Source organism: Betta splendens, chromosome 6 (genome assembly GCF_900634795.4).
Source record: "Betta splendens chromosome 6, fBetSpl5.4, whole genome shotgun sequence".
Lineage (NCBI taxonomy): Eukaryota > Metazoa > Chordata > Actinopteri > Anabantiformes > Osphronemidae > Betta > Betta splendens.
The window spans coordinates 555,658-582,395 of NC_040886.2; the positions used below are offsets into that span (position 1 = coordinate 555,658).

Genomic DNA, 26,738 nt, shown 5'->3' on the forward strand with positions numbered 1-26,738 from the left:
CCGTCTCCACAGACCATCGTTCTCCTAGAGCTACTGTCATTCCACAGCACCTCTATATCCTTTCCTTTAACAGTGAACCTGCGCTTGACCCCTCGCTCATAAAGCTGGAGATGCACATTTTTCAGAATTACAACCATTAGCCCTGGTTTGAAACCCATTAATCTGGGAAACAGCGACCAATTGGACTTTCTCTATTAGCCTTTATTGGTGAAACGCGACTCTAATGAAGGAAAACCAGATTAAATCTAAAACTACTGAGTTTGGTTCTGTGGGTCAAAAGCTTGTTGGGGTTCGTATGACCTAAAACGTAGGGCTTTCTGACTGTAAGCTTTTCTTCAGAACTGCCATATGTCTCACCATATACGTTTGTCAAGCACATTTGTACATTTGACAATGTCTCAAAAGCATCATTGTGTGAGGATGGTGAATATGTCAAAGGTGAAAAAAACAATGAGATCATATTGTGTTGAATATTTACATTTACTTCAGAAGAATAAAAAAACATTTTACATTTGGCTGTAAAGTTTGAAAAGCTACAAATAGTTCAGAACATATACAAATCTGATGACTATCACAAAGTGCCACGCCTGTAAAACATTATCATTCAAACATGAATTAAAAAAACAAGGCTAAATGTTAGTGTTTGTTTAGTAATCGAACAATCCTGGTGCTCTGTGTTTCATTGAAGACATAAATCTAAACAAACAAAAACAATAGCAAGGGAAAAGACATTCTCTTGGCTCATTAGCAAAGCTGGGGATTAAAATCAGTTTGATCACAGTGTAATTGAAATACATGAAACTGTTCTTTTAATTCTTAAACTAATTAGCTAAAACACAAGGAAGCAACACAACGTGGGGCTGATTTTGGAAATAAAACACAGTAACACAAAATCATATCAACAAGAACAAAAAAGCAGTATAAGAAAAATGACCCTGAAATAGAAAATGAAAATTAAGGCCTCAAGGAACAAAGCATATAAACTTTGCCTTCCTGTCTCAACAATGCATCAGCTTTTTATTCTACCCCTTTGCTTTCATTGCAGTCAATGAAACTCTTAGACAGAAAGACACATGCACACACACCCTGAGAGAGGTTAGTGTCATCCTGATGCAGGTAAAAACTATTCCCAGTGCAAACGTGACAACAAAAGGTTTTTTCAAATACAAGTTCCTACTTTGCGTCTAGTGTAGTGAAAACAGCACTGTGCTGCTCCACCAAGGCATCAGCAGCAGCCTGTCGGTGCTACATTACACAACCACCCATATTTAAACCCCATTCTAGTTCTGGGCCATCAGCTGAGATTTTGATCACGTCCTTTAAACATATCCCAGTATAATCCAGGATCCCATTATGTACCATTTAAAATGCAAAACCTGCGAAGACAAAATGATTCTGAATGACTGTGCCTGAGAGCTGCTAAAGGGTGGCAAGTACCCTGAGGAAAGAGATAATAAGGACACAAAACGACTGTCCAACACCAAACACAAGAGCCTCCAGAGAGATCATCCTCTTCCCTGCCGCCTTATACACACCGGCTATGGCTGCACCTTGAAAAGAGGCAAAACATGAAAAGTTTTAAAATTTGTCTAATATGTATTTATTTTATATTTATTGTTGTGAGAGAGCAAAATCTTTATGGTCCATACGACAGAAGAAAATTAAATGATTATATTTTACTAAATAGAAAAATATTTAATAATTTGGGGAAATAATTCTTAAACAAACACTTTCCAGCAAATAAAGTAAAATAAAATGAACATAACTACAAATACTAAACACTTACTTAACTATTCACAATAAATAACAAATATTGTATTTGTTACAAATGTGTTCTTCATGACCTCTTTGCACTACAGTTTAGCATTTTACAAACGTGTACAGTAACTGCACTTCAAGATTGACTGTTCATGTACCTTCACCTACACCACAAATATGAATTTTGTTATCATTATGTAAATTCAATATATTATGCAATTTTCAGGTTTATTATATGATACTTCGATAATAAAATGTATTGGGTCTGTCTTGTGTCTACCAATGTTCTTCTATCTATTTCTTTCTTCAGTAATAGACTTACTGGTGAGGACTCCTCCACAGACTGGCCCCACAATGCTCATGAGAAGGATGGCTACTGGCATAAACCGGGCCATCTTGTGCTGGCGAAGGGTGGCAAGTGAAAGCAGAGCAGCGGGCAGGTGGAAGACCAGAGAAGAGACTGCTGCCCACAAGAACACTCCATACCACATTTCTGTGAAAAAGAAACAAGCATGCAGTTACACATCAAATATACTGTACAGCTGTATAGCTTTACAATCAAGTTACAAATGAAAGTTGAACAAATTACTGACCTACAATGTAATGTGCCCTGTTCTTCACACCTTAATGCAAGTGAACGTGACTGACTATAGCAATTCTAGCACCATAAACCTTGACAGAACAAAATAAATTTGTTTAAATTTAAACATTTGATAGTGGAGGACAAAAGGAGACACAGAGCTTTAACATTACCTCCTCCTGCATTAATAAAACCCAAAGAAAATACTCATTCACAAAAGCTTTTTTATGTATTACACCTTTTTACACCAATTATACCAAGAGTGAACCCTGATCGGAATCCCATCCATCCCAATTCTGAACCACTTTTCTACCTAAGGGTGACAGAAGTGCTGGCGTTGGAAAAGATACAACCTGAACAGGTCACCAGTCCATCACAAGGCCATAAATGTGAAAAAAACAACCCTTCTCACTCAAACTCACAGGGCAATTTAGCCCATCCAGTTAACGTGACAGTGGGATTTTGCTGGAAGATCAATACATACACATCATAACGTTATTAACTGTAAAGGTTGGGGTGACAGGTCAGCATAACAAAGTAAATACAGTATGTGTGTTCATGTAATGTGCATCAATGCATAATAGGTAATCAGGCTTCTAAAGTCTAGTGAGAGCATGGAGTTTAGTGGAGGTTCAAGGTCTCTACTTGTGTCTTTTCCTGTATATTTTTTTAAGAGGTATTTGGTGGGATGAGACGGAATAAGAAACCGTCAGAGAACTGAATAACTGTGGGCTGTAAGTGCTCTGTGGCAGATCAGAGTCCTGTGAAAATGCAGGATTAATCGCGACGCAAAAGATACATGGTGGGATGACAAGGGAAGAAGCACAAGGAAAACAAGGATGTTAAAGAAAGGAGATGTCCTTTCCTGTTCATCACTTTCCAATGAGGACAGTTACTGTGGTCACTTGTGTGCATACAGTATGCAGTATTAATTGCTAAAAAAACATATTGTAGTAGGATGTATTTACTTTGTCTATACTGTGTTTTCTTATCAACATTAATATTTTACTAACAGTGAAAATCATAGTCAGCATTTCTACTGATCTTCGTGTCACTAACTTAAACTAAAGCATTTCCATAAGAAAATGCACAGTGAATGCTTCCTTGCTGAATGTATTCTGGAAAAATTGTTGAATGTCACTGAAACATGTAAAACATAACTGAAAATAGCTAAAGCATGTAAAGCATAGATTAATGTATCCGAGGAGAATTAGGAGCTGTTTAAACAAAGTTGAATTTTTGCAGTAGAAGCTTAAGTAGATGAATTTCAAATTGAGGAAACTTGAAAAAGATTTGCTGAAATTGAAGAACTGCTGAAAATGAAGGAAGTTTGTAAAGGTTTGCTTAATTTGATGGAATTTAGTTTAATGTATTAAGCAGCTAAATATTATAATTCAAAAGTTTTAAGTTCAAGAACTCAAAGAATAGCTCAAAGTTGTGGAAATTTCTGATATATTTAATGAAAGTATCTGCCCATAATTGCTAAAGAGAAAGAATATGGCGGAAGCATGTGAAGGCAATTTAAGCTAAAGATCTGGATTGGTGCTTTTATTTTGAAACTATTATAAGTGTGTGGGCTTAATACATAAACTATAAAATAGTCTTATTATCAAGTCACAATTACACATTAAATGGCACAAATAATGTTAATAAAGCTAAAGATATGAATTGCTGCTTTTATTTTTGACAGGATTTGCAGTAGGTGTGCATGCTTAATTACTAAATTATGAAATAGTCTCATTAACTAGTCACAATTACACATTTAAAGGCACAAATAATGTTATTAGGCTAAAGACATAGATTGGTGCTTTTATTTTGAAATGACTTGTATGTGCTAACAAACAAAAAGCTGAAGGTTGCAATAGTTTAAAAGTCGACCTGATGCAAAGGTGAATATGCCAATACAACATTATCCATCAATCATAGGTTAACAGGGCTAAGAGATGACAAAGCTGAAAAGATTTCTCCAGATGGGGAATCAACATACATACTTATGTTATTAAACAAAGGGTTGAAAGTTGTCAAAGCTCAAAGGGTGTAAACCTAATGCAAAAGTAAATACTCAAATAGAACACCATGCGTCAATCACTGAAAGTGTCACTCTTTCACATACCTTTTTCAGTTAGGGTGCCAACAATGACTCACTATGTAATGTAATGTTGAACTTATTCCCCAAAGAATGCTGAAACATTAAAACAAATAGCTCAAAGTGGTTGTGAAATTAAGACTTTTTAGCCAATAGCATTAACATCTTATAATAGAAGATAAATAAAAAGCTGAAAATTTTAACAGTATAATCCAGGCTAATAAATAAAAATAAAAAAATAAAACCAGAAATATTGCTAATAAATTGTTTGTTGATTTTAATGTTTGCTTTCATGCTGAAATGATCTGAAGTGTGTGTTGGTAATTAAACTGTAAATTAGGCTCATTACTATTATCAAAAGTAAAATTAGTGGTATTTAAGATAAAGATCTGGATTGATTGGTGCTTTTATTTGAAAATGATTTAGAGGAAGTGTGTGAATTGTGTGCTAATTACTAAAAAAAAAAATCAGTGTAATGAACTCATCAGTAATATGCCTAGAGCTGTTGAGGCTTGTTACAGCAAAACCATAAGGGTTATCACAAAAATAACTTTACTTTATGACTCCCCGTGCTTCAATAAGCAACTGGTGTGAGTTTTGCTTTCTGGTTCAAAAAATCGTGTCCTCGCTCTAGCTGTGACATCACGCACTCTAGCTCACGCAATACACACTAATGGAAAAGCTAAAAATTCCTCAAAAACCACCCTACACTTAAACTGCTATAACTCAAAGTATTACAGTAAATATATTAAAAAGCTAAACAAGAGATTAGTAGTTGAATAGGTCAAGACTTTCAGTTCATTTTGTAGATTTTGTAGTTCAAATGGTCTCTGTAGCTTAAAGTATGCTGAAGTAGTTAAGGCTGAAAGAAGACAGAATGAAAGGATTTAATTTAAGGATAAGGATAAATTTAAGGATTTGAAAATGGTTTTCCATCTATTTCAATGGGTGAATTTTTGCTGAAAAAGCTTAATAACTTGAAAAATATGAAAGATATGAATAAGAGAACGAATAGCACACTACTTAAAAAGCTGAATATTTTGATTGTTTAATTGTTTCTGTAGCTGAAAGTATGGGGGACTAGTTAGTTACCGAAAAATGTACGGAAGAACAAAACGTGCAGAAGAACAATACAGTGAATGCTGGAAACATTGTGATTATGACACGTACACTTGGTGCGTACAATGATTAGTTATTGTAATATATTTGTCGATAAGCTCTGTTGCAGTCTTGTGCACAGACATTTTTAAGGGCAGTGGCCCAAAACAAAAGAAGGGTAGGTTAGACTATATCCAAATAAAAGACAAAGGACTTTTCATAATATATAATAATCATAAAAACATTGAAACACAGAAATTAGGGTGAGGAGGGGGATTGAACCGCAGACCAGCTGCTCCAAAGTCCAACACTACTTGTTGAGCTACAGTACCAGGACCTATGTTAAACTCTGAAAAAAAAAAAAAAAAAAATATATATATATATATATATATATATATATATATATATATATACACACACACACACACACTCTATTCTCACCCTCCGCGGGTGGTCTCATCCACTTTCCAAGCTCGGGTCCTCTACCAGAGGCCAGGGAGCTTGAGGGTTCTGCGCAGTATCTTTGCTGTTCCTAGGACTGCACTTTTCTGGACTGAGATTTCGGATGTTTTTCCAGGGATCTGTCGTAGCCACTCCTCCAGTTTGGGGGTCACAGCCCCTAGTGCTCCGATCACCACAGGCACCACTGTGGCCTTCACCTTCCAAGCCTTCTCCAGTTCTTCTCTGAGCCCTTGGTATTTCTCTAGTTTCTCATGTTCCTTTTTCCTGATGTTGCCATCGCTTGGTATTGCCACATCCACCACTACGGCTTTCCTCTGCTCTTTATCCACCACCACAATGTCTGGTTGGTTTGCCATTACCATTCTGTCAGTCTGGATCTGGAAGTCCCACAGGATCTTGGCTCGCTCGTTCTCTACCACCTTGGGAGGTGTTTCCCACTTTGACCTTGGGGTTTCCAGTCCATACTCCGCGCAGATGTTCCTGTATACTATGCCAGCCACTTGGTTATGGCGTTCCATGTATGCTTTGCCTGCCAGCATCTTACACCCTGCAGTTATGTGCTGGACCGTCTCTGGGGCCTCTTTGCACAGTCTACACCTTGAGTCTTGTCTGGTGTGGTAGATCTGGGCCTCTATGGCTCTGGTGCTCAGGGCCTGCTCCTGTGCAGCCAGGATGAGTGCCTCTGTGCTGTCCTTCAGCCCAGCCCTTTCAAGCCATTGGTAGGATTTGTTGAGATCAGCCACTTCAGTTATGTTCCGGTGGTACATCCCGTGCAAGGGCTTGTCCTCCCATGATGGTCCCTCTTCCAGCATCTCATCCTCTGTTCTCCACTGCCTGAGACATTCACTCAGCACGTCATCTGTCGGGGCCTTATCCTTGATGTACTTATGGATCTTGGATGTTTCATCCTGGATAGTGGCTCTCACGCTCACTAGTCCTCGGCCTCCTTCCTTGCGGCTAGCGTACAGTCTCAGGGTGCTGGATTTGGGGTGGAACCCTCCATGCATGGTGAGGAGCTTTCGTGTCTTAACATCTGTGGTCTGTATCTCTTCCTTTGGCCACCTTATTATTCCTGCAGGGTATCTGATCACTGGCAGAGCGTAGCTGTTTATTGCCCGGGATTTGTTCTTGCCATTGAGCTGGCTTCTTAGGACTTGCCTTACTCGTTGGAGGTATTTGGCTGTTGCCGCATTCCTTGTTGCCTGTTCAAGGTTGCCGTTTGCCTGTGGTATTCCAAGGTACTTGTAATTGTCCTGAATGTCTGCTATTGTTCCTTCTGGGAGTGAGACCCCTTCTGTGTGGATTACCTTGCCTCTCTTTGTCACCATCCTCCCACATTTCTCTAGTCCGAATGACATCCCGATGTCTGAGCTGTAGATCCTGGTGGTGTGGATCAGCGAGTCGATGTCTCGCTCACTCTTGGCGTACAGCTTGATGTCATCCATGTAGAGGAGGTGACTTATGGTGGCCCCGTTCCGGAGTCGGTATCCATAGCCAGTCTTGTTTATTATTTGGCTGAGGGGGTTCAGACCTATGCAGAACAGCAGTGGGGACAGTGCATCTCCTTGGTATATGCCACATTTGATGGATACTTGGGCAAGTGGCTTCCAATTGGCTTCAAGGGTGGTTCTCCACAACCTCATCGAGTTTGCAATGAAGGCCCTTAGAGTTCTGTTGATGTTGTACAGCTCCAAGCATTCAGTGATCCATGTGTGTGGCATTGAGTCATAGGCTTTCTTGTAGTCGATCCAGGCTGTGCACAGGTTGGTGTGTCACATTCTGCAGTCTTGGGCGACTGTTCTGTCTACCAGGAGTTGGTGTTTGGCTCCTCTGGTATCCTTACCAATGCCCTTCTGTGCTTCGCTCATGTATTGACTCATGTGCCCACTTATCTTAGCTGCGATGATGCCTGACATGAGCTTCCATGTTGTGGAGAGACAGGTTATTGGCCGGTAGTTGGATGGGACTGTGCCCTTTGAGGGATCCTTCATTATCAGGATCGTTCGCCCTTCGGTTAGCCATTCAGGGTGAGTCCCATCCCTTAGCAGCTGGTTCATTTGTGCTGCCAGGCGCTCATGGATTGCAGTGAGCTTCTTTAGCCAGTAGGCGTGGATCATGTCAGGGCCATGTGCTGTCCAGTTTTTCATACCTGAGACTCTTTGTTGGATGTCTGCCACTGTGATAGTCACTGGATTCTGTTCAGGGAGGTTGCTGTGGTCTTCCCTCAGATCCACCAGCCACTGTGCATCACTGTTGTGTGATGCCTCCCTTTCCCATATACCCTTCCAGTACTGTTCAGTTTCCAGCCTTGGTGGGTCTGCTCTGTTGTTATTACCCTGCCATTGAGAGTACACTTTCGCAGGTTGTGTTGCGAACAGCCGGTTTATTCGTCTGGCTTCGTTATCTCAATATCAGGATGCCGAACAATAGAAAAATAGGGGAGCAACGTTTACATTAACTAAAGAGGAAGCTTCAGAAGGCTGAAGTTAAAGGCTGAATACCACCTCTTTATGGACCAGCTTATTAAAAAAGTCTATGCTGAAGTCGCGCCAAACAAAGAGCTGCAGTGTCACGACAGCAAAGTATGGTAGTTGCCACATAACCGAGTTTGTCATCCCACAAAGAGAGAGATAGAGCAACAGCCAGTGGAACATCAGATGAAGGTGCATTTGTTCGTAGCAACTTCATCCCCAAGCTGTGCTACTATGCTCTAAGGAAATTGCTGAACAATATGGGCATCCTTACAGTGATAGCACACTGGATAAACTACATCATGTGGATGACTGTTTAGTTTCTGAGGCAGTGTTCCTTTATCATAGTCTTGTCTCCTTATGTGCAAGAGGAGGATTTTACTCTTTTACTCACCAAGTGGATGAGCAACATACAGAGGCTTCCGCAGACCCAAATGATTTGGAGGCATAACACCAAATCACCTGTTGTTGCGAGCGGCATCATCGTTGCCTCTTGGCTCCCTCTTTGTTTGCTTCAAAAAGCTGAAGAACAATTAATTTTGTATATGTTTAAGTTGTAGTTTTCGTTATTTACACAGTTTTGGTAATTATTATTATTATAATTAAGGGGCTGGTGTGTAATGGTCATGTGACAGGTTAGGTATTATGTTGTTTTGTTTGTGTTTGATAAGTGGTTTAAATACATGATTGTTTCTGTTTGATTATTAGATGCACCTGCTTGCCTGTGCGCAATGGTATGGTGTTATTGTCGACCGCTTGCACTAATTCCTATGTTTGACTTCAAGTGTTACATCTACCTTTTTCATTAAATATCTAAAGTACCAACCTGAAGAGGTCTTCATGAGTCTGCTTGGGAGTTAGCGTGGCGTGGGTACAATTAGGCTCTGATGCTCGTGAAAAAGTAGTCAGGAGACTGTACTTTACATTGAGTATATAAACATTGAAATAAGTTAACTTGTGAAATGCAAGTTGTAATCTATCAAGTTTTATATATATATATATATATATATATATATATATATATATATATCATGCTACCACTATTTATATATATATATATAAATAACATGCAACCACTATTTTCTTGCCAATAGACTGAACCATGTCCACAAATGGATAAAACCCATGCCAGCAGACTCCTCCTGGATAAACATTGAACAAACATTTTGTGCAAATATTAAAGTTGCAGATCTGCCCTTTATCAGCACCAAAATCAAACATCATAGTTGTTACCAGAACATTAGCATAAAAGCAGCTCTGCAAGCCTGGTGGGATTTTCTTAAAATTAATGGGTCTTCGCTTACTCTTTGCCAAAACACACCTCTCTGGAACAATCCAGACATCATACAAAACAAAAAGGCAATCACTTTACAACTTGGCATATCAAAGGGATAACACAGCTGAAACATGTTTTCACAAGAGACATGTTTACCTCTTTTGAAGAACTAGTGTCTCACTATGAAATCACTAGTGCCAATTTCTTAGAATACCAACAACTAAAGTCAATTCTTAATGCAAAAAGTAAGAATACTACCATCCATATGCAACCACCACCAGTAATAGAGCGATTTATTGATATATCAGGGAAAAGGACAGTATCCAAAATCTATATCTTAATTTCCAATGTAGACCAGACAGTGAGCCTTCCGATCTCTAAATGGGAAGCTGATCTCAATATCACCACTAATTACACGTTCTGGAATAATATATGCTCTAATTTATTCAGAATGACAAAAAATACAAATTTACAACTAATACAATACAAAATTCTTCATAGAACTCACTATACAGGACAAAGGATGTTCCAAATGCGTCTCACAAACTCAAATATTTGCCCTCAATGTACAGATAACACAGCAGATGTTGCAGGGGGGGTTGGCGGACTACTCAGGCTACAACCTTCATTGGGCCCTGGGCGGAGGCTGGCCCTCAATGCACAACCGCAGAGTATGTGTGTGGGTTTGAGTGTAGCACTACACGGGGCGAGCATGGGCATACTTGAGCGAGAGAATGGGTAAGTGTGAAAGAAGGGTGAGGATGGCTCTGTCTGTGCTGCGTGTGGCGCCTGGGCAGTAGTACTGCGGTCCCTGGGTCTCGGCTGTCCCTTCCTGGCTGGGGGTTGTGGGGGGTGGTGGGATAGGTAGCAGAGCCAGTCGGGAACCTGGCTCTGGGGACCCTGGTGCTCTGCTTCCCAACTACATTTCTCCGCATTCATCCACTTAGGTCTGCAAGGGGCGTCCTGCTGATGGAGGGACCGGGGCTACTGGGAAGTGGTTCCGTCCCTTCCAAGTGGGATGCTCTGCAGTTTTAATTGCATTGGTCATACACACTTGTCCAGGAATCTGGGAGCTCCTTCCGGGGGGGCCAGTAGACGGAGCCTTCCCATTGATGGCTCTGTCTGCTGGACCCCTCGGAGAATTGGCTATCTGCCAAAGTTCCTCATACTTAGCCACATGCACATACATTTAGGGCCGGGGGTGGGCTCCTTCACTGGGGCCTGGGGCTGAGGCCAGTTGTGGCCTCAGCCACAACTGGCCTAAAGCGTTGAGACGATGAAAGCGACTGAAAAACGGGGCGAAATAATAATAATAAGAAGAGGAAAAATAAAGAGCGAAGATATCAATAGTGTGAGAGCTGTTCAGCTCTCCCACTAATAATAAGAAGAGGAAAAATAAAGAGCGAAGATATCAATAGTGTGAGAGCTGTTCAGCTCTCCCACTAATAATAAAGACCGAAGATATCAATAGTGTGAGAGCTGTTCAGCTCTCCCACTAAATATTATCCGCTACACGTTTTCTAGTGGACGTAGTGACGCCACGTCTTTTAAATTTTGTTTAAACGACGGAAATAATCATCGTAATTCTCTTTACAGCGATCGTGACTGTTTAACTCTATGACATGACGCTAGGACTCAGATCTACGACCCAATATTGCTGCAACATGTTTGTTCTTCACATTTTGTGTCTGATTAAAACTGCTCGAGTGACCACCGAGTTGTTTCAGTACTTTTAACTTCCTGTATGGGACCAGTTAAACCAGTAAGATGCTTTCATGTTGCCAAAACGTGATTATTAGAGCCAAAGCTTTTGGTCAGAAGCTTAATTATGTCTTATTTTAAATACAATGAGCTCTGCTTTGTTATATTTACAGATGTAATACACCAAGACCAGTAGAACCTTCTACTGGTCTTGGTTCTACTGATGTGCCCAATGCACATCAGTAGAACCTGACAAGAAACTTCTTGTCAAAAGATATTGGCATGAATCACTTTTTGGCAACGTGGAAACAGCTTCTTACTGGTTGTACTGGTCTCAAACAGGTGTAGACAGCGGTCAAGTGAGCTGGATGCTCATTAAAACTGTTAATATAACCAAGAAGAGTTTGATAAAAATGAGGCAGAAATAAGCTTCTTATCAAACAATATTGGCTGTAATCACTTTTTGGCAACGTAAACACAGCATCTTACTGGTTTAACTGGTCTCAGACAGGTATGGAAAGTGATAAGATGTATTGGATGCTCATTAAATCTATTTTTATAATCCAGCAGAGCTCCATGAACTTAAAATAAGGGAGAAAGAAGCTTTCAGTAAACAGATATTGGCTTAAATCACTTTGTGGCAACATAAAACCAGCATGCTACTGGTTCTACTGGTCTTGGTGTATTACATCTGTAAATATAACAAAGCAGAGGTCAGTGTATTTAAAATAAGACATAATTAAGCTTCTGACCAAAAGCTTTGGCTCTAATAATCACGTTTTGGTAACATGAAAGCATCTTATTGGTTTAACTGCTCCCATACAGGAAGTTAAAAGTAGTGAAACAACTCGGTGGTCACTCGTGCAGTTTTAATCAGACTCAAAATGTGAAGAACAAACATGTTGCAGCAACATTGGGTCGTAGATCTGAGTCCTAGCGTCATGTCATTGAGTTAAAAAGTCACGATCGACGATCGCTGTAAAGAGAACTACGATGATTATTGCCGTCGTTTACACAAAATCTAAAAGACGTGGCGTCACTACGTCCACTGGAAAACGTGTAGCGGATAATATTTACAAGTTATGGCCGTTTGAAACCGAAATAAGCAGCTGTAGTCCCACACAAAACGAGCTAAACGCCTTAACGAGGCGGTGTTCGCTCCCGCGTGCGGAAATCAATTTCTGGCAGACAGTCACTTTTTGGCACGACACCTGTCCAGCCCAGCCTTAAACTGTATCACATCCATCACTTGGAACAACTCCACCGACACATTTAACTTAGCTGTTAGGTACAACGTTAAGCTAACGTTAGCTAGCCTTCTAACTGAGTCATACTGCATCATTTGTCATTTGCCCAAACAACCAGACGTGCCCATTTTAACATTTAACGAGTCAATTAAAATGTAATCTCCATTCAAGATGTCTCCTCCGAACAGCAATTTGGTATTTCAACAGAAGTACATACAGCAGCAGGAGCTAACGAGCTAATAAAATATTTCCGACCTGAGAAGTCGCTGAGAGACGTGTCGTTGCCTCGGTTAGTGCCATTTTTTCGAGGCACTAAATTCAAACCAAGTATTTGCTGGACAAATCCGATCTCACTATATCTGTCCTGCATGTCTTACGTCGATATTAGACACGACATGCGGGAAGTACGCGGAGAGCCATACGACCCTACGTGGACGTTAAACTAGCTACTAGCTAACTATAAACAAACCGCCAATGACGACGACGGCTGCTGCTGCTGCTACTACTACTACTGCTGCTGCTTCTTCTTCTTCTTCTTCTTCTTTTACCTATTCTTCTTCTTTATGTGCATTAGCGGTTGACAAACAACCAAACGGCGCATTACTGCCACCAGTCTGTGAGGGCGATCAGCCTTCTAGTCAATCACCTGGACAGCTTTTGTGGCAGTTTGTGAAAAAAAACGTAAACGTAAATTATAGAAAAATCTAAAATATAACAGACAGAACAAAATAAGCCTACATGCACGTTATACAAAACTTTCTAGGACTGCAAACGTTCTGTTTTTCACCGTGCTTCACCCACCGTTCAGGACACAGGTAATTCCTCCCCACAGCCATCAGACTATACAATACAGTAATACAGTGACACACAGTTGTCACGACCTGTTGTTTTTCCTTTCAGTTGGTATTTTACTGGTATTACTGTTGTTTACTGGTGTTTTTCTTGCACTATTATTACTGTTGTTTTCTTTTTCTGTTGGCGTTGACTTTTTCTGTTGGTGGTGGTACCAAATTTGGCTTCTAATGATCAGATTGAGTTCAATGTATGGTTTTCAATGCATGCTTTTTGACTCTTTTTAATTAAAACAATAATAAACATCACTTCATGTAAGTTTTACCTCAATTTTGAGAAACACAAAACATTTTGAAAAAAACAATTATGCACATTATTGTCTGTAAGTTGACATGCGTTCAGTGTATGTTAGGGAAATTGTTAGTTCCCTTTGTAAATCTTAAATAAAGCAGACACAATAAGTTGCGACCTTCTTCAGGATGTTACTTGCAAGGAGTGAGCAGTTTACAGCAAAGGCAACTTCCTCTCACTGAAGAGAAGACAAGGATTCAGCTCATAATATGTACAATATTGCATTCTGGGAGGTGCATAGTCACACAGTACGTGGGAAATATTTTCTGCACAAAGCAAGCATTGGGCACATCAGATAAGGATGCTACACACTGGTACTACCTATTTCTTGCAGACCTAAGGCTTCAGCAAAATATGTTTCAATGATTAAATGCAGTATTTTTCCAACAGTGTACTTTCTAACAGATTACAAAAAATGTGTTTTTAATCACAGTGAATATTGACATTGTAATCTTTATTATTATTATTATTACGTTCGTTTTTCTGCATCTAACTAGTACCGCATACTATCCGCTCCAGAAACCATTCAAATATTAAAATATTCAGCTTTTTAAGGACAAGGTGGCTAATATCTTTCATATTTTTTTCATTTAATGTAATAAATTACATTGGTGCTTTTTTTTTAAGGATTTAGAGGTCGTGTGTAAATGATTACTAAACTATAAAACGTTGTTAAATAGTCATAGTTTGTCATTCAAAAGCAAAAACAGCCTTATTAAGGCAAAAGATTTACATTTAGCCCTTTCAGAATAAAAGCACCATAATAAGTGTGTGTGTAGATATTTGCTGAACTGTAAAATAGTGTCACAGTCTGGGGTTTGTTGAGATTCATTTCCTGTTTTATTTTGTAGTTATTTCCGGTTTCTGTTCCGTCATGCCTTTTACCTGCTTTGTGTCTTAGTCACGTGATTACCCAGCTGTTCAGAATCAGGTCATCACTCCAGTATGTAAAGGTACCTGATCATACAGCTTTTTTACTCTACAGAATATTGGACTTCAACGTCTCAGTAAGGTCTCTGTAAATTTTCATTCCATAAAACCCTTTAGATCGTCAACACTGCCCCTGTTAATGTGTGGTTTTCACTACCTATCAGTAAAAGGTCTGTTTTATGGGCGTGTCGCAAGCGAAGCTGCTCACCACACCTCTGTGCGGAAGCGCATACCTTTTTTTTTTTTTAATGGCTTCATGGATACGAGCCACCGCACGGTTAGGATACAATAGGTGGTAGGAGTGCGACATTGAGAATGCAATCCTACGCAATCCTCCACAGAAGAAGAAGACCCACTACAGGACTGCACGACAATAGCCAGCTGGTTCGGTAGCGTTGTAGAGCCATACATCTACAATCCCGAATCTGACCCTGAAGCTGAAGAGGAGGCTGTTGAAGTCACCACATTTTCAATTCAATTTTTCAATTCAATTCAGTTTTATTTATATAGCGCCAAATCACAACAAAGTTATTTCAAGGCACTTTACAAAGTAAGGTTTAAAACCTCACACAACTTAACCCAACAAATCCCACATACAGCAATCATTTAATTTGACAGCAACAGTGGAGAGGAAAAACTCCCTCTCTAACGAGGAAGAAACCTCCAGCAGAACCAGACTGGATGTGGGCGGCCATCTGCCTCGACCGGTTGGGGTGAGAGGATATAGAGAGATAAAAGCACAGCAACAGCAACAAGCAACAACAAGCAACAACAAAGCACAGGCAGGATGGTAGGACCAGGGACTGGATGCAGGCAGGATGGTTGGATCCGCAGCTGCCCATCACAGACACCTAACTTTGAGTCCAATGATACCTGTAGGTGAGGACAGGGAGGGAGAGAGAGTGTGAGGGGGGGGGGGAGAAAGAGAGAGAGAGAGAGAGAGAGAGAGAGAGAGAGAGAGAGAGAGAGAGAGAGAGAGAGAAGCACAACTACTGGAGAGAAAGAGACAAGGTTAGTTAAACATGGGACAATGATGGGAGGTTATTGGACAGAGGAGGTAGAAGGAAACAGAGGAGCTCAGTGTATAAATTAAGTCCCCCAGCAGTCTATGTCTATTGCGGCTTAACTAAGAGATGGTTCCTGTGACCAACAATCATTGCCAGTGACCTGAACCATCTCTAACTATAAGCTTTATCAAAAAGTAAGGTTTTAAGCCTAATCTTAAAGGTGGAGAGTGTGTCAGCTTCTCGAACCTGAAGAGGGAGCTGGTTCCAGAGGAGAGGAGCTTGGTAGCTAAAAGCTCTGCCCCCTGTTCTACATTTAAACACTCTAGGAACCACAAGTAGAGAACGAAGTGTTCTGCTGGGAGCAGAAGGAACTATGAGGAACTATTTTTAAGGAGCTGTTAGGACATGATGTAAAAGAGAGATCCTGGTCAAAGATGACACCAAGGTTCCTCACAGTAGAATCTGAAGCTAATGTTATGCCATCCAGGGTGGCTATCTGACTCAATAGTGTCTCTCTCAGATTTTTAGGTCCAACAATAAGAATCTCGGTTTTATCTGAGTTTAGTTGAAGGAAGTTTTGGGACATCCAGGATTTGATGTCTTTTAAACAACCCTGAATTTTGACTAGTTGTTCTGTTTCATTTGGTTCCAAGGACATGTATAGCTGAGTATCATCTGCGTAAAAATTAAAATTAATAGAATGCTTTCTAATAATCTCACCTAGAGGAGACATGTATAGGCTAAACAGAATTGGACCCAGCACAGAACCCTGTGGTACTCCATAGCTAATCCTTGTGCATGTGGATAATTCATCATTAACATGAACAAACTGGAATCTGTTCAACAAATAGGATTTAAACCATACCAATGCTGTTCCTTTAATCCCGATTCTATGTTCTAGTGTCTGTAATAGAATGTTATGATCAATTGTATCAAATGCAGCACTAAGATCTAACAGGACAAGGACAGAAACTAGACCATTGTCCGAAGCTAATAGAAGATCATTAGTGACTCTAACCAGAGCTGTTTCTGTGCTATGATGTTCTCTAAATCCTGACTGAAAATCTTCGTACAGGTTATTCCCACTCAGGTGGTCAGATAATTGTTTAGCCACGATTTTTTCCAGAATCTTGGAAATAAAGGGTAAATTTGAAATGGGTCTATAGTTGGCTAGTTGTCCAGGGTCAAGGGTTGGTTTTTTTCAATAGAGGATTGACCACAGCCACCTTAAAAGCCTGTGGTACATAGCCTAGTTGTAAAGATTGGTTGATTTGATTTAATATGGATGAGCTGATTAAAGGTAGAACTTCTTTGAGTAATCTGGTTGGGATTGGATCTAAAAGACAAGTGGACGACTTGGAAGAGTTGATTATTGAGGTTAACTCCATATGAGGTATGGGGAAGAAGCTGTCTAGGTAAGACAGAGGATTTAATAAATTTAAAGTTGATGGATCTAGACAGTGCTTTCTGTCATTTGGAAGAAGTCGCTGCTGAATGTTTTTTCTAATGATGATAATTTTATTAGTAAAGTAGTTCATAAAATCATTGCTGCTGAGATTTAAGGGGATAGTAGACTCAACACAGCTATGACTCTTAGTCAGCCTGGCCACAGTGCTGAAAAGAAACCTGGGGTTGTTTTTGTTTTCCCCAATTAAGGACGAATAATATTTTTTCCTAGCAGCACAAAGTGTTTTTTTATATATTATTAGACTGTCCTTCCATGCAATGCAGTTCACATTTATTTTGTTGGAACGCCACTGTCTTTCTAGTTGTCTGGTCCTGTGCTTTAGGCTATCGATCTGAGTTATACCACGGAGCTAACCTCCTCTGATTCACTGTCTTCTTCTTCAGAGGAGCCACTGTGCCTAACATTGTACATAGAGAAGCTGCAGCATCATCCACAAGACAGTCAACCTGTTCATAAGGATTAAGGTGACTGTTCTCTGTGTATCTACAAGACATTGAGGCAAAAGATGATGAAATCATCTGCTTAAATCTGGCAACAGCGTTGTCAGATAAACATCTGCTATAGTAACATTTCTTTCCAGCTGTTATAGGGTCAGTTGTGCTAAATTCAAAAGTTAATAAGAAATGGTCAGATAACAGAGGGTTTTGGGGAAGAACTATTAAATTATGAATTTCAACCCCATATGTCAGGACAAGATCAAGGGTGTGGTTAAAATGATGAGTGGGTTCATTTACCTGCTGTGTAAAACCAATAGTGTCTATTAAGGAGTTAAAAGCAGTGCTGAGACAGTTGCTGTCAACATCTACATGAATGTTAAAGTCTCCCACTACAATGACTTTATCTGTGCTAAGAACTAAGTCAGATAAGAATTCAGAGAATTCAGTTAAGAACTCCGAATATGGAGCAGGAGGACGGTAAACAATACAAAACACAACTGGCTTCTGAGTTTTAGAGTCTGGGTGAGAAAGGCTCAGAGTGAGGCTCTCAAATGAGTTATAACTATGTTTAGGTTTAGGAGTAATTAATAAATCTGAGTTATAAATTGCTGCTACTCCTCCACCTCTACCTGTACTTCTTGGAACATGATAGTTGATGTGACTCATTGGAGTCGACTCATTTAAAGTAACATATTCATCCTGCTGCAGCCAGGTTTCAGTGAGACAGAACAGATCTATGTGATGGTCACTTATCAAGTCATTTTGTTAGAGTGCGATGACTGTCACTATAGACGATCTCTCTGTACATACGTCACTGACTGTTCTGCATGTTGAATAAAAGGGACACGCCCCTCCTTGACCTCTCGGCGGTGAGAAGCGAAGCGAGTGGAGCGATGCAAAACTGAGACAAGAGTATGTGTCCATGTGTCTTATTAGCTAGAGGCTAATATATGTGTTAGGGATGTCTACTTCGGCTGGAGCAACGGGAGAGAGTTCCCGGGCGGCAAGAGAGACAACCGCTGCGAGAGAGCCAACACATTTATTAAAAAGGATTTAGATGAGAGAGATCTGATATTTAATAAACCACACTTTATTAACTTACTGTTACTTTGTTCCGTAAGAGGAACTGTTTTGATGTTTATTAAATTCTGGTAAGTCACTCCTCTTTGATGTGTTTGTGACTTGTATAGTTTAGGTGGTCGAGAAGCAGACACAGTCTCTATGCGATAACTAAGACTAAGAGTGGGTCGTGGCTGTAGAGAACGTGCAGAGAGGCGTGTAAGACTGCGACTCTGCGTCCTGGGCTCCACTCTGAGTTGTCAAGCAGTGGGGGGACTAAGCAACATGGCCATGTTACTAGAGAGCAGAGAGGCTCCGTTCAACGTGGGATGGACGCGTCTCTTCTAATCAGCCCAGGTTTTCCCCAAAAAGTGCTCCAATTAGCCACAAAGCCCACATTTTGGCTGATGCGAGATGTGTCTTATTGGTAATGTTGCATTTACTTTAATTTATTTGATTTATGTAATTTGCAAAGCGACTAGCGGTTGCTAATGCGTATGCTAAATGCATAAGCTTGAATATTCACAACACAACTTACCTGGAAAACTCTTGTTAATAGAAAACACTACTTTAGCTTACATTATACAATTAAATAAAAGTTTAGGAGCATAGCTGAAATAATATAAATACAGTTTTTACTGTTTTGGTCTTACTTGTGCTGCTTCTTACATAACATAATTTTATTGAAAGAAATGTGCATTTATATTCAGAGCAATCACTGACAGACTGTAGGAATAGATCCTTTTTCTTCCAACAGGAGCCGTGAAACAAATCGAGCATTGTACGCACCCTCGTTTGAAATGCACATACGTATAAATGCTGAGGCAGTGTTTCTGGCACTGGTCCGTTAAAAATAAAAGTGACCCACAAAGTCCTCACTTGTTGATCCCTTGGTAAAGTGAATATATTTTGGTGTTAGTTAAAACACCCAAGGACTGAACACTTTCTATGGGAGGACTTAGGCGCTGCCGTGCTCGTCTGTTCACGGTGAGTGAGAGGTGGTAAATGGCGGAAGTACAGTTTTGGTTCGGGATCATTGAGGGGGTGGTGGTTCAGGATTTGCAGGAAGGACTTCCTGCATCTGTGACGACAGGGGGGGAACGCTTTCAGAGTAGGACGAGGTCTGTCTCCATTTGATAAAGTCTCAAAATGTGAAAAAAGGAGGAAATGCACTTCTTCTATGCTCAGTGTGTGTAAATACGACCCATAGAGTTATAGGAATGCTCCAAAATGTCTAAAAAGTGGATTTTGCATATGACCCCTTTAACTACCAGCACTTACCTTAGTTCCCCGCCAGATTGTGAGTTGTAGTACCCGTTCCAGCATTTCTTGTTCTGCCTGCGTGTAGCCATCTTACCTGAATACCTGACCACGTCTTTGGAGTTTAGATTATCCTTACCGGTACTGTAACCTTGCCTGTTGTGTCTTGACCTGATTAAAGTCTAAGAGGGAAATTCAGGATCTCTCTGCGACTAAGTATAGGTCTGACGGCTTAGCCAGACATGTTATTAGAAAGAAGACAAGTATGACTACAAACAAAAAAAAAAAACAGAAAAAATACGTTGATAGAGTAAGAACTGTAGCTATAGAGACAGGTTAAAAAGAAATTCTGGCTTAAAAATATGTGCCCTCGCACTCTAGCTGTAACATCACGCATTCTAGTTCACGCATTACACACTAATGGAAATGCTGAAAAATCAATGAAAAACATGATATTTCAATAAGTCGAAAGCTATAAGAGTTACACGGTCGCAGATTTACAAGGAGAAAGTTGAACGATGATAGACGCTTTTGAAGTTCAAATGGCATTTCTACGGCAAAGTACAGTATGACGATGACAGAAGCTGATGAATAGAGCCAAGTTGACAAAAAGTTGAAAGATTATTCCCATTGACGAGCATTATAAAAAAAAAATTAAAAAAAAAGTTAAAGTAACCACCGCCACCATCACCACCCCCCACAATCCCCAGCCAGGAAGAGATAGATGAGACCCGGGGACCGCAGTACTACTGCCCAGGCACCCCACGCAGCACAGCCAGAACCATCCTTACCCTTCTGTCACACTTACCCATTCTCTCGCTCAAGTATGCCCATGCTCGCCCTGTGTAGTGCTGCACTCAAACCTACACACATACTCTGCAGTTGTGCACTGAGGGCCAACCTCCGCCCACAGTATTTACCTTATTGAATATTGTGCCAGTCTAGAAAGTGTAAACCTAAGCCAAATGCGCATAGTTTAATACAAAATCGTACATCAATCATTTCTTCTACTGTATAAAGAAAAGCTTGAAGGTTAAATAAAATGTTGACAATGTTGACATACTTAAAAATATTGTACTTAAACATAATTTTAGTTATTAGCCGAAGGGTGAGGCCACCAGACTGGGTGACGAGTCCGGGATGGACGTGACGCTGGAGCCAGGACCAGAGACGAGGACCGGCGTGGAGACGGAACCGTACGATTAGTCTCTTATTTGAACACGAAGAGCCTAATCCAAAAATGGTTCATTATTCATTGCAAGGGTCACTCCTATTATATGGAGAACCAAAACCGCCATAATCAAATATAAAGGAAAGAGGAAATAAATTTACTCATTTTTAAATTATGAATATACAAATATATAAAACTTTGGAAAAAGAAATGTATAAACGATTCCAGTGAAACACTTATTGATGTTTACATTTATTTATTTTTCAATTCTTTAAAGAAGGATTTATTCATTTCGCTTTTTCTTTTTTCAAGTCGTTTTTCTTTTCAAAAAGTGTAGGCAAATGAGCCGTGCGTGTGTGGTGGAAATTTTGTGAAAATTTCCCATAAAGAGGCGGATAAGAGAGTTGTCTTTTGTGAGATTTATTATAAAAATAAAGGAAAATAAAAATAATGGGCAAAGCAAATAAAAAGCATGGATGTTGATCGTGCACATCAACAAACCAAAAACCAACTGGGGAGATCAGTGCACACACCACGAAGGTGTGATGCAAAGAGCCCACGATCCTCGCGTTGCTTCTGCCTTTTAACCCCTTTCTCTGGCTCTGGTGGAATGTCTCTCTGCACCAATAGAATTGTTTGTGCCACCTTATCTCGCTGTGAGTGAGAATGTTTGCTTTCTCACTTCTGCATCATCGTGTTTTGTTGTCCGAAGGAAGGAACACCAAGCTTTGAAGACAAGATGCATTCGCTTTAACAGCCTTGGGTCTGGTGGGGAGTCAGATAGAATGGAGCCAGAGACCGGTGTAAAACACAAACATATATCATGAACTATTAGCCAGTCAAATGGAACATCAGATGTTTAAACTTAATGTACGACAGGGCACAAGAGATTAGTTGTTTGTGGAAGAATGTTCAGTATTGCACTTTACCAGCACATGGCGACTGTGTTGGATAAGAAAAAGCACAAAGGCACAATTTTTCCATTACAGCGTGTCTAAATTGTGTCACTGCACAGTCATTGGTCAATTTGTGAAGTGTTTCTTGATCAATTCCTCTCGACTAGTCCCTGGGTGAATGCTACAGCAATGCATCATGGTCTAGGTAGCATTAGCAAGGGATCTTTGGCAGATAGAAAACAACTTAAGGCATCTTGCAGACAATTCAGAAAGTTTTACACCAGACTTCATGGTGTTTCAAATTGATTTGATTCGAGAAAACCGGTTCAGTTCATCTGACAATACAGGCAGAGAAATACCCCTGGTAGCTTTTGACCTACTGAATAAAGCTTCCCAGAGGCTGAGCCTTGAGGTCAAACAGAGTTCTGCGAGCAGCAAAGCTGAGCCTGGGTGCCCGGCATTAAACATATCTTCGGAAGCCCTGCAGCATTATGTGTTAGCCGGTGCAACAGTTTGCGATATTGCTCATCTGCTTGGAGTTGGTGAAAGAACGATCTCCCGTCGAATGGCCCAGTATGGCATAAGGAAGGAGTTAACACATGAACTTATTTAACCTACAGGCCACCAAAACTGGACTATGTTTGTATGCAGCTAAGCTAACTGTGAACTGATTGCGAGCAGGCAAAGACCCATTTACATTTACATTATTTCATTTATTTTGTTAGAGGCTCACCTGTATTAAGAATAATTAAATATACGCTATAAAGCTCCTGTAACGCATCTCTGTAACTTCTTTGTAGAGTGTCTGATCTGAATAATGCCACTACTGATGATGATCTGGACACAACTGTTCGAGAGATCCTTGGTTATCATCCAAATACAGGATATAAGATGATGATGGGTCATCTTGAGGCTCGAGGAATTGTAATTCAAACTAAGCTTTTGTTGCTATATATAGCAGAATGTAGTTGTTGCGTGTGTATAAATCGACATTGTTAATCTGTTTATACAAATTCTATTTCTGCATGTTTTTATTTGTAGGACGACGTATATAAGAGTCCATGAAGCGTGTAGACCCACATGGAATTCTAGTGCGCACTGTACAGCTCCAGACTTTAAGGCGCAGAAGATATTAAGTTCCGGCTCCTAACAGCTACAGTAGTGGCACATTGATGGTAACCACAAATTAATCAGGTAAGGCTGCAGATAGGGGAAGTAGTATGCCTTCACAATTTAATCAGTATAATAATGTACATATCTCACAAGAATCAACATGTGATATAAGTACAAGGAAGACCAGACAGGGTGAGAATCGATAAGAGAAGTTGGGGGAGTGGCTAAAGAAGAACAACATACTGTATAAGATGTGTGGAAAGGATTCAATCTCTGGTCATGGACAGAGTGTAAACAGTGGGAGAACTGAAGGAGACAAGCTTATGACCATTTTTCATCTTTCTTCATTCTAGGCTTTCTGTGAGCTGCATAACAAGTGAATTTCTGTACTGACGGATTGATAAAGTCTACAAATATCTGCACTATAATCTTCAGTGTTGTTTGTAATGTTTTACAGATTGCGAATTGTGGTCCATGATGGTATAGATGGCTTAAGTCATCTTATTGTGTACCTGTCTGTAGCCACTAATAACCCTGCACCAACAGTACTGAACTGCTTCTTAGGGGCTGTTCATACTTTTGGACTACCATCTTGTGTGTGGTCTAACAAAGGAGGGGAGAATATTGAAGTGGCACACTATATAGTGACGCACAGAGGAAACAACCGCAATTCTCACATCACTGGAAGAAGTATGCATAATAAGAGGTAATCAAATGTTTAAAATTTCACGATTCCTCCTCCAGATTTTGACATTTTATATTACTATCTAATAACGTAATGCTTTGCATTCCTACACAGGAAGCCAGACGAGCTTGTCATTATTAACCATAGTTTCTTTGAACTGCTTAACACGAGCTGTTGTTTCAGCCACAGTACACGCTAATGGTCTCTCAAAACTAGCAACATGCTCCACTACACTAACCTGCTCTTCCTCGCTCCTGTTTCCACACACACCCGACAGTGCCTCCTTTCACATTTTTTCAGGCAATAACATGGAACCACACAACTTGATGTTAAATATCAAAACATCTTTACCATTACAATATTAAAATGAAAAATCTGTAGAAGCTTAGCCTGCACCAGAACTATATGTTTGCTTTTTGTTTGGGAGTATTGGATGGAAGAAATCCATCTGTATGCACTTCATTGGAGCTTTTTACCACACATTCAGAGGCACCTCAATTTCTTTAAGAAAGGGTCGCGAACAGCAGGAGGTGCCGAGGGTGAGGCCACCAGACTGGGTGACGAGTCTGGGATGGACATGACGCTGGAGCCAGGACCAGAGACGAGGACCGGCGTGGAGACGGAACCATACGAAGGGTGGCCGGGATGGATGCAGCTGACGCTGGACCACCAGGAGCCGAGATGAACGTGGACGGAACCAGGCCACCAGGAACCGATGCAGGCATGGCCAGGCCACCAGGAACCGATGCAGGCGTGGCCAGGCCACCAGGAACCAATGCAGGCATGGCCGGGCCACCAGGAACCGATGCAGACGTGGCTGAGCCACCAGGAACCAATGCAGGCGTGGCCGGACCGGGAGCTGCATCTGCGGACGTGGTCGGACCACCGGGAGCTGCATCTGCGGACGTGGTCGGACCACCGGGACGGGGACAGCCGTGCTCCCCTGAGCACCCCCAAGCACTCCGGGACCAAAACCTGCGCAGAGAAGGACAGAGGACACGGAGCCCCAGGCCGGCGGGAGCCAGCTTGGACCCCTAGGACCCACTGCCGGGACTAGGGCGACCTCCACCTGGGGGCCGACAGGAACTGGAGCTGAAGCGGTTACGACCTCCTCCTGGAGACCGACAGGAGCTGCAGCGGGGACGACCTCCTCCTGAAGGCCGGCAGGAGCTGCAGCTGGAATTGCAGCAGGGACGACCTCCTCCTGGAGGCTGGCAGGAATTGCAGCAGGGACTGCAGCAGGAACTGCAGCAGGGCTGACCCCCGCCTGGGGGCAGACGGGAGCTGGAACGGCGTCCTCACTGGAGCCAACAGGAACTAGAACAGCGTCCTCGCTGGAGCCGACAGGAACTAGAACGGCATCCTCACTGGAGCCGTCAGGAACTAAAACGGTGTCCTCACTGGAGCCGACAGAACCAGGAACAACCTCGTCAGGGCCGAGGCAAACTGGAGCAGTCTCCTCACTGGGGCCAACAGGGATTGGGACGACTTCTTCTCTGGAGCCAAAAGGGATTGGGATGGCGTCCTCTCCGGAGCCGGCAGTGCTGCTTGCGACTGCCGAGCTCGACGGAGCAGACGTTGGGCCTGACCGGGCAAGAATTGAACCTATCTGACATGTGGTGCCACCTGGCCGGGACACAGCTGGAGCCTGAGCGCGACATGACAGGGCTGGAGCCTGAGCGCCACATGGCTGGGCTGGAATTTGAGCGTGACTTGACTGAGGTGGAACTTGAGCGTGACCTGATTGAGCTGGGCCCTGAGCGTGACATGACTGAGCTGGGCCCTGAGCGTAACATGACTGGACTGGAACCTGAGCGTGACCTGACTGGACTGGAACCTGAGCGTGACATGACTGGACTGGAACCTGAGCATGACATGACTGACCTGACTGAGACGCAAGGACTGATGTGGCTGCTGGCTGCAGGCCTGGGAGTTGCAGGGCCTATGGAGCTTGGGCTGGAGCCGATGAAACGGCGACAGGAACGGGGGCTTGAATCGCTGGAGCGGGGACAGGAACGGGAGCTTGAACCGCTGGAGCGGCGACAGGAACGGGAGCTTGAACCGCTGGAGCGGCGACAAGAACAGGAACTTTAGCCGACGGCGCGGCGACAAGAGCGGCTGCGGAAACGCGGACAGACAATGCGTGCAGGGCGCGTGCCAAATCCCTCCGCATTAACTGGAGTCTCTCAAAGAACGTTTGCACTCCGGGGTACGCCACCAGAATTCGTCCTCCAAAATCTTGATGGCGAGTTTCACTAGAGGGAGACGGACATCCAGGCTGGGCGCTTCCGCATATTTCTTGGCTAGGCTTTGGAGCTCCCTGCGGATATCCTCCGGTAAACTCGGGCAGAGAAACTCCATATTCCGACTCGTGATTAGTGCACGGAGCCGGGCAGACAGGAAAAAGAAAAGCAAAAACTGTCACTGACCTGGACGGAGGCTGAGCACTGGCTGGGTCCAAGTCTGGCCAGATTGTTCTGTCAGGATACGGCAAAGAGTGGACCCACATGCACAGTGCCAGGATGCAAGGTAGGTGGTGAAAAAACAAGGTTTATTCCAATACTCGTTAGCAAAGACAGTCCAGGTGAACAGGTAACGGTGGTCAGAAGCAGGGTTCAGGTTAGACTAGACAAGGATACAGGACGCTAGAAAGTGGTGGAAATCACGCAACAATCTGGCAGCTAGAGAGTGTGTGAGGTGGAGACTACATACTGGAGTAGATTACTGATTATGGGCAGGTGTGTGTGTAGTGGAAATTTTCCATAAAGAAGTAGATGAGAGAGAGTTGTCCTTTTGTGCGATTTATTGAAATAATAAAGAAAATAAAAATAATGGGGAAAGCAAATAAAAAGCATGGATGTTGATCGTGCACATCAACAAACCAAAAGAG

General features: G+C 41.8%; 2 protein-coding genes across 4 annotated transcripts; one reads left to right on the plus strand and one right to left on the minus strand.

Annotated features, from left to right (window-relative positions):
• Nucleotides 1–461: 461 nt before the first annotated feature.
• tmem170a (transmembrane protein 170A) lies at nt 462–13,216 on the minus strand. Of its 3 annotated transcripts, none has more exons than XM_029153555.3 (3): nt 12,935–13,216; nt 2,081–2,251; nt 462–1,550 (listed from the first exon to the last, which is right to left on the minus strand). In XM_029153555.3, the coding sequence occupies exons 1-3, from the start codon at nt 13,047–13,049 to the stop codon at nt 1,420–1,422; spliced, it is 417 nt and encodes a 138-aa protein (XP_029009388.1). In that variant the 5' UTR covers nt 13,050–13,216; the 3' UTR covers nt 462–1,419. The 3 variants fall into 3 exon arrangements, with proteins under 3 accessions (XP_029009388.1, XP_029009389.1, XP_029009390.1); XM_029153556.3 differs by lacking the exon at nt 12,935–13,216 and adding an exon at nt 8,850–9,435; XM_029153557.3 differs by lacking the exon at nt 12,935–13,216 and adding an exon at nt 2,352–3,594.
• Nucleotides 13,217–13,316: 100 nt separating this feature from the next.
• Nucleotides 13,317–24,921, plus strand: LOC129604206 (collagen alpha-1(I) chain-like). The gene is made up of 2 exons (XM_055509494.1): nt 13,317–13,494; nt 23,092–24,921. Exon 2 carries the CDS (start codon nt 24,494–24,496, stop codon nt 24,884–24,886), a length of 393 nt encoding a protein of 130 aa, XP_055365469.1. The 5' UTR covers nt 13,317–13,494; nt 23,092–24,493; the 3' UTR covers nt 24,887–24,921.
• Nucleotides 24,922–26,738: the final 1,817 nt, after the last annotated feature.

Bases quoted from the DNA above. Each gene is read 5' to 3' on its own strand.
- tmem170a (XM_029153555.3), bottom strand. From the start codon at position 13,049: ATGCAGGACAGATATAGTGAGATCGGATTTGTCCAGCAAATACTTGGT. The intron at 2,252-12,934 runs GTCGGAAATATT...TCTTTTTCACAG, and splicing joins GTCTCTCAGCGACTTCTCAG to AAATGTGGTATGGAGTGTTC. The intron at 1,551-2,080 runs GTAAGTCTATTA...CCTCTTTTCAAG, and splicing joins CTGTGGAGGAGTCCTCACCA to GTGCAGCCATAGCCGGTGTG.
- LOC129604206 (XM_055509494.1), top strand. From the start codon at position 24,494: ATGGATGCAGCTGACGCTGGACCACCAGGAGCCGAGATGAACGTGGAC.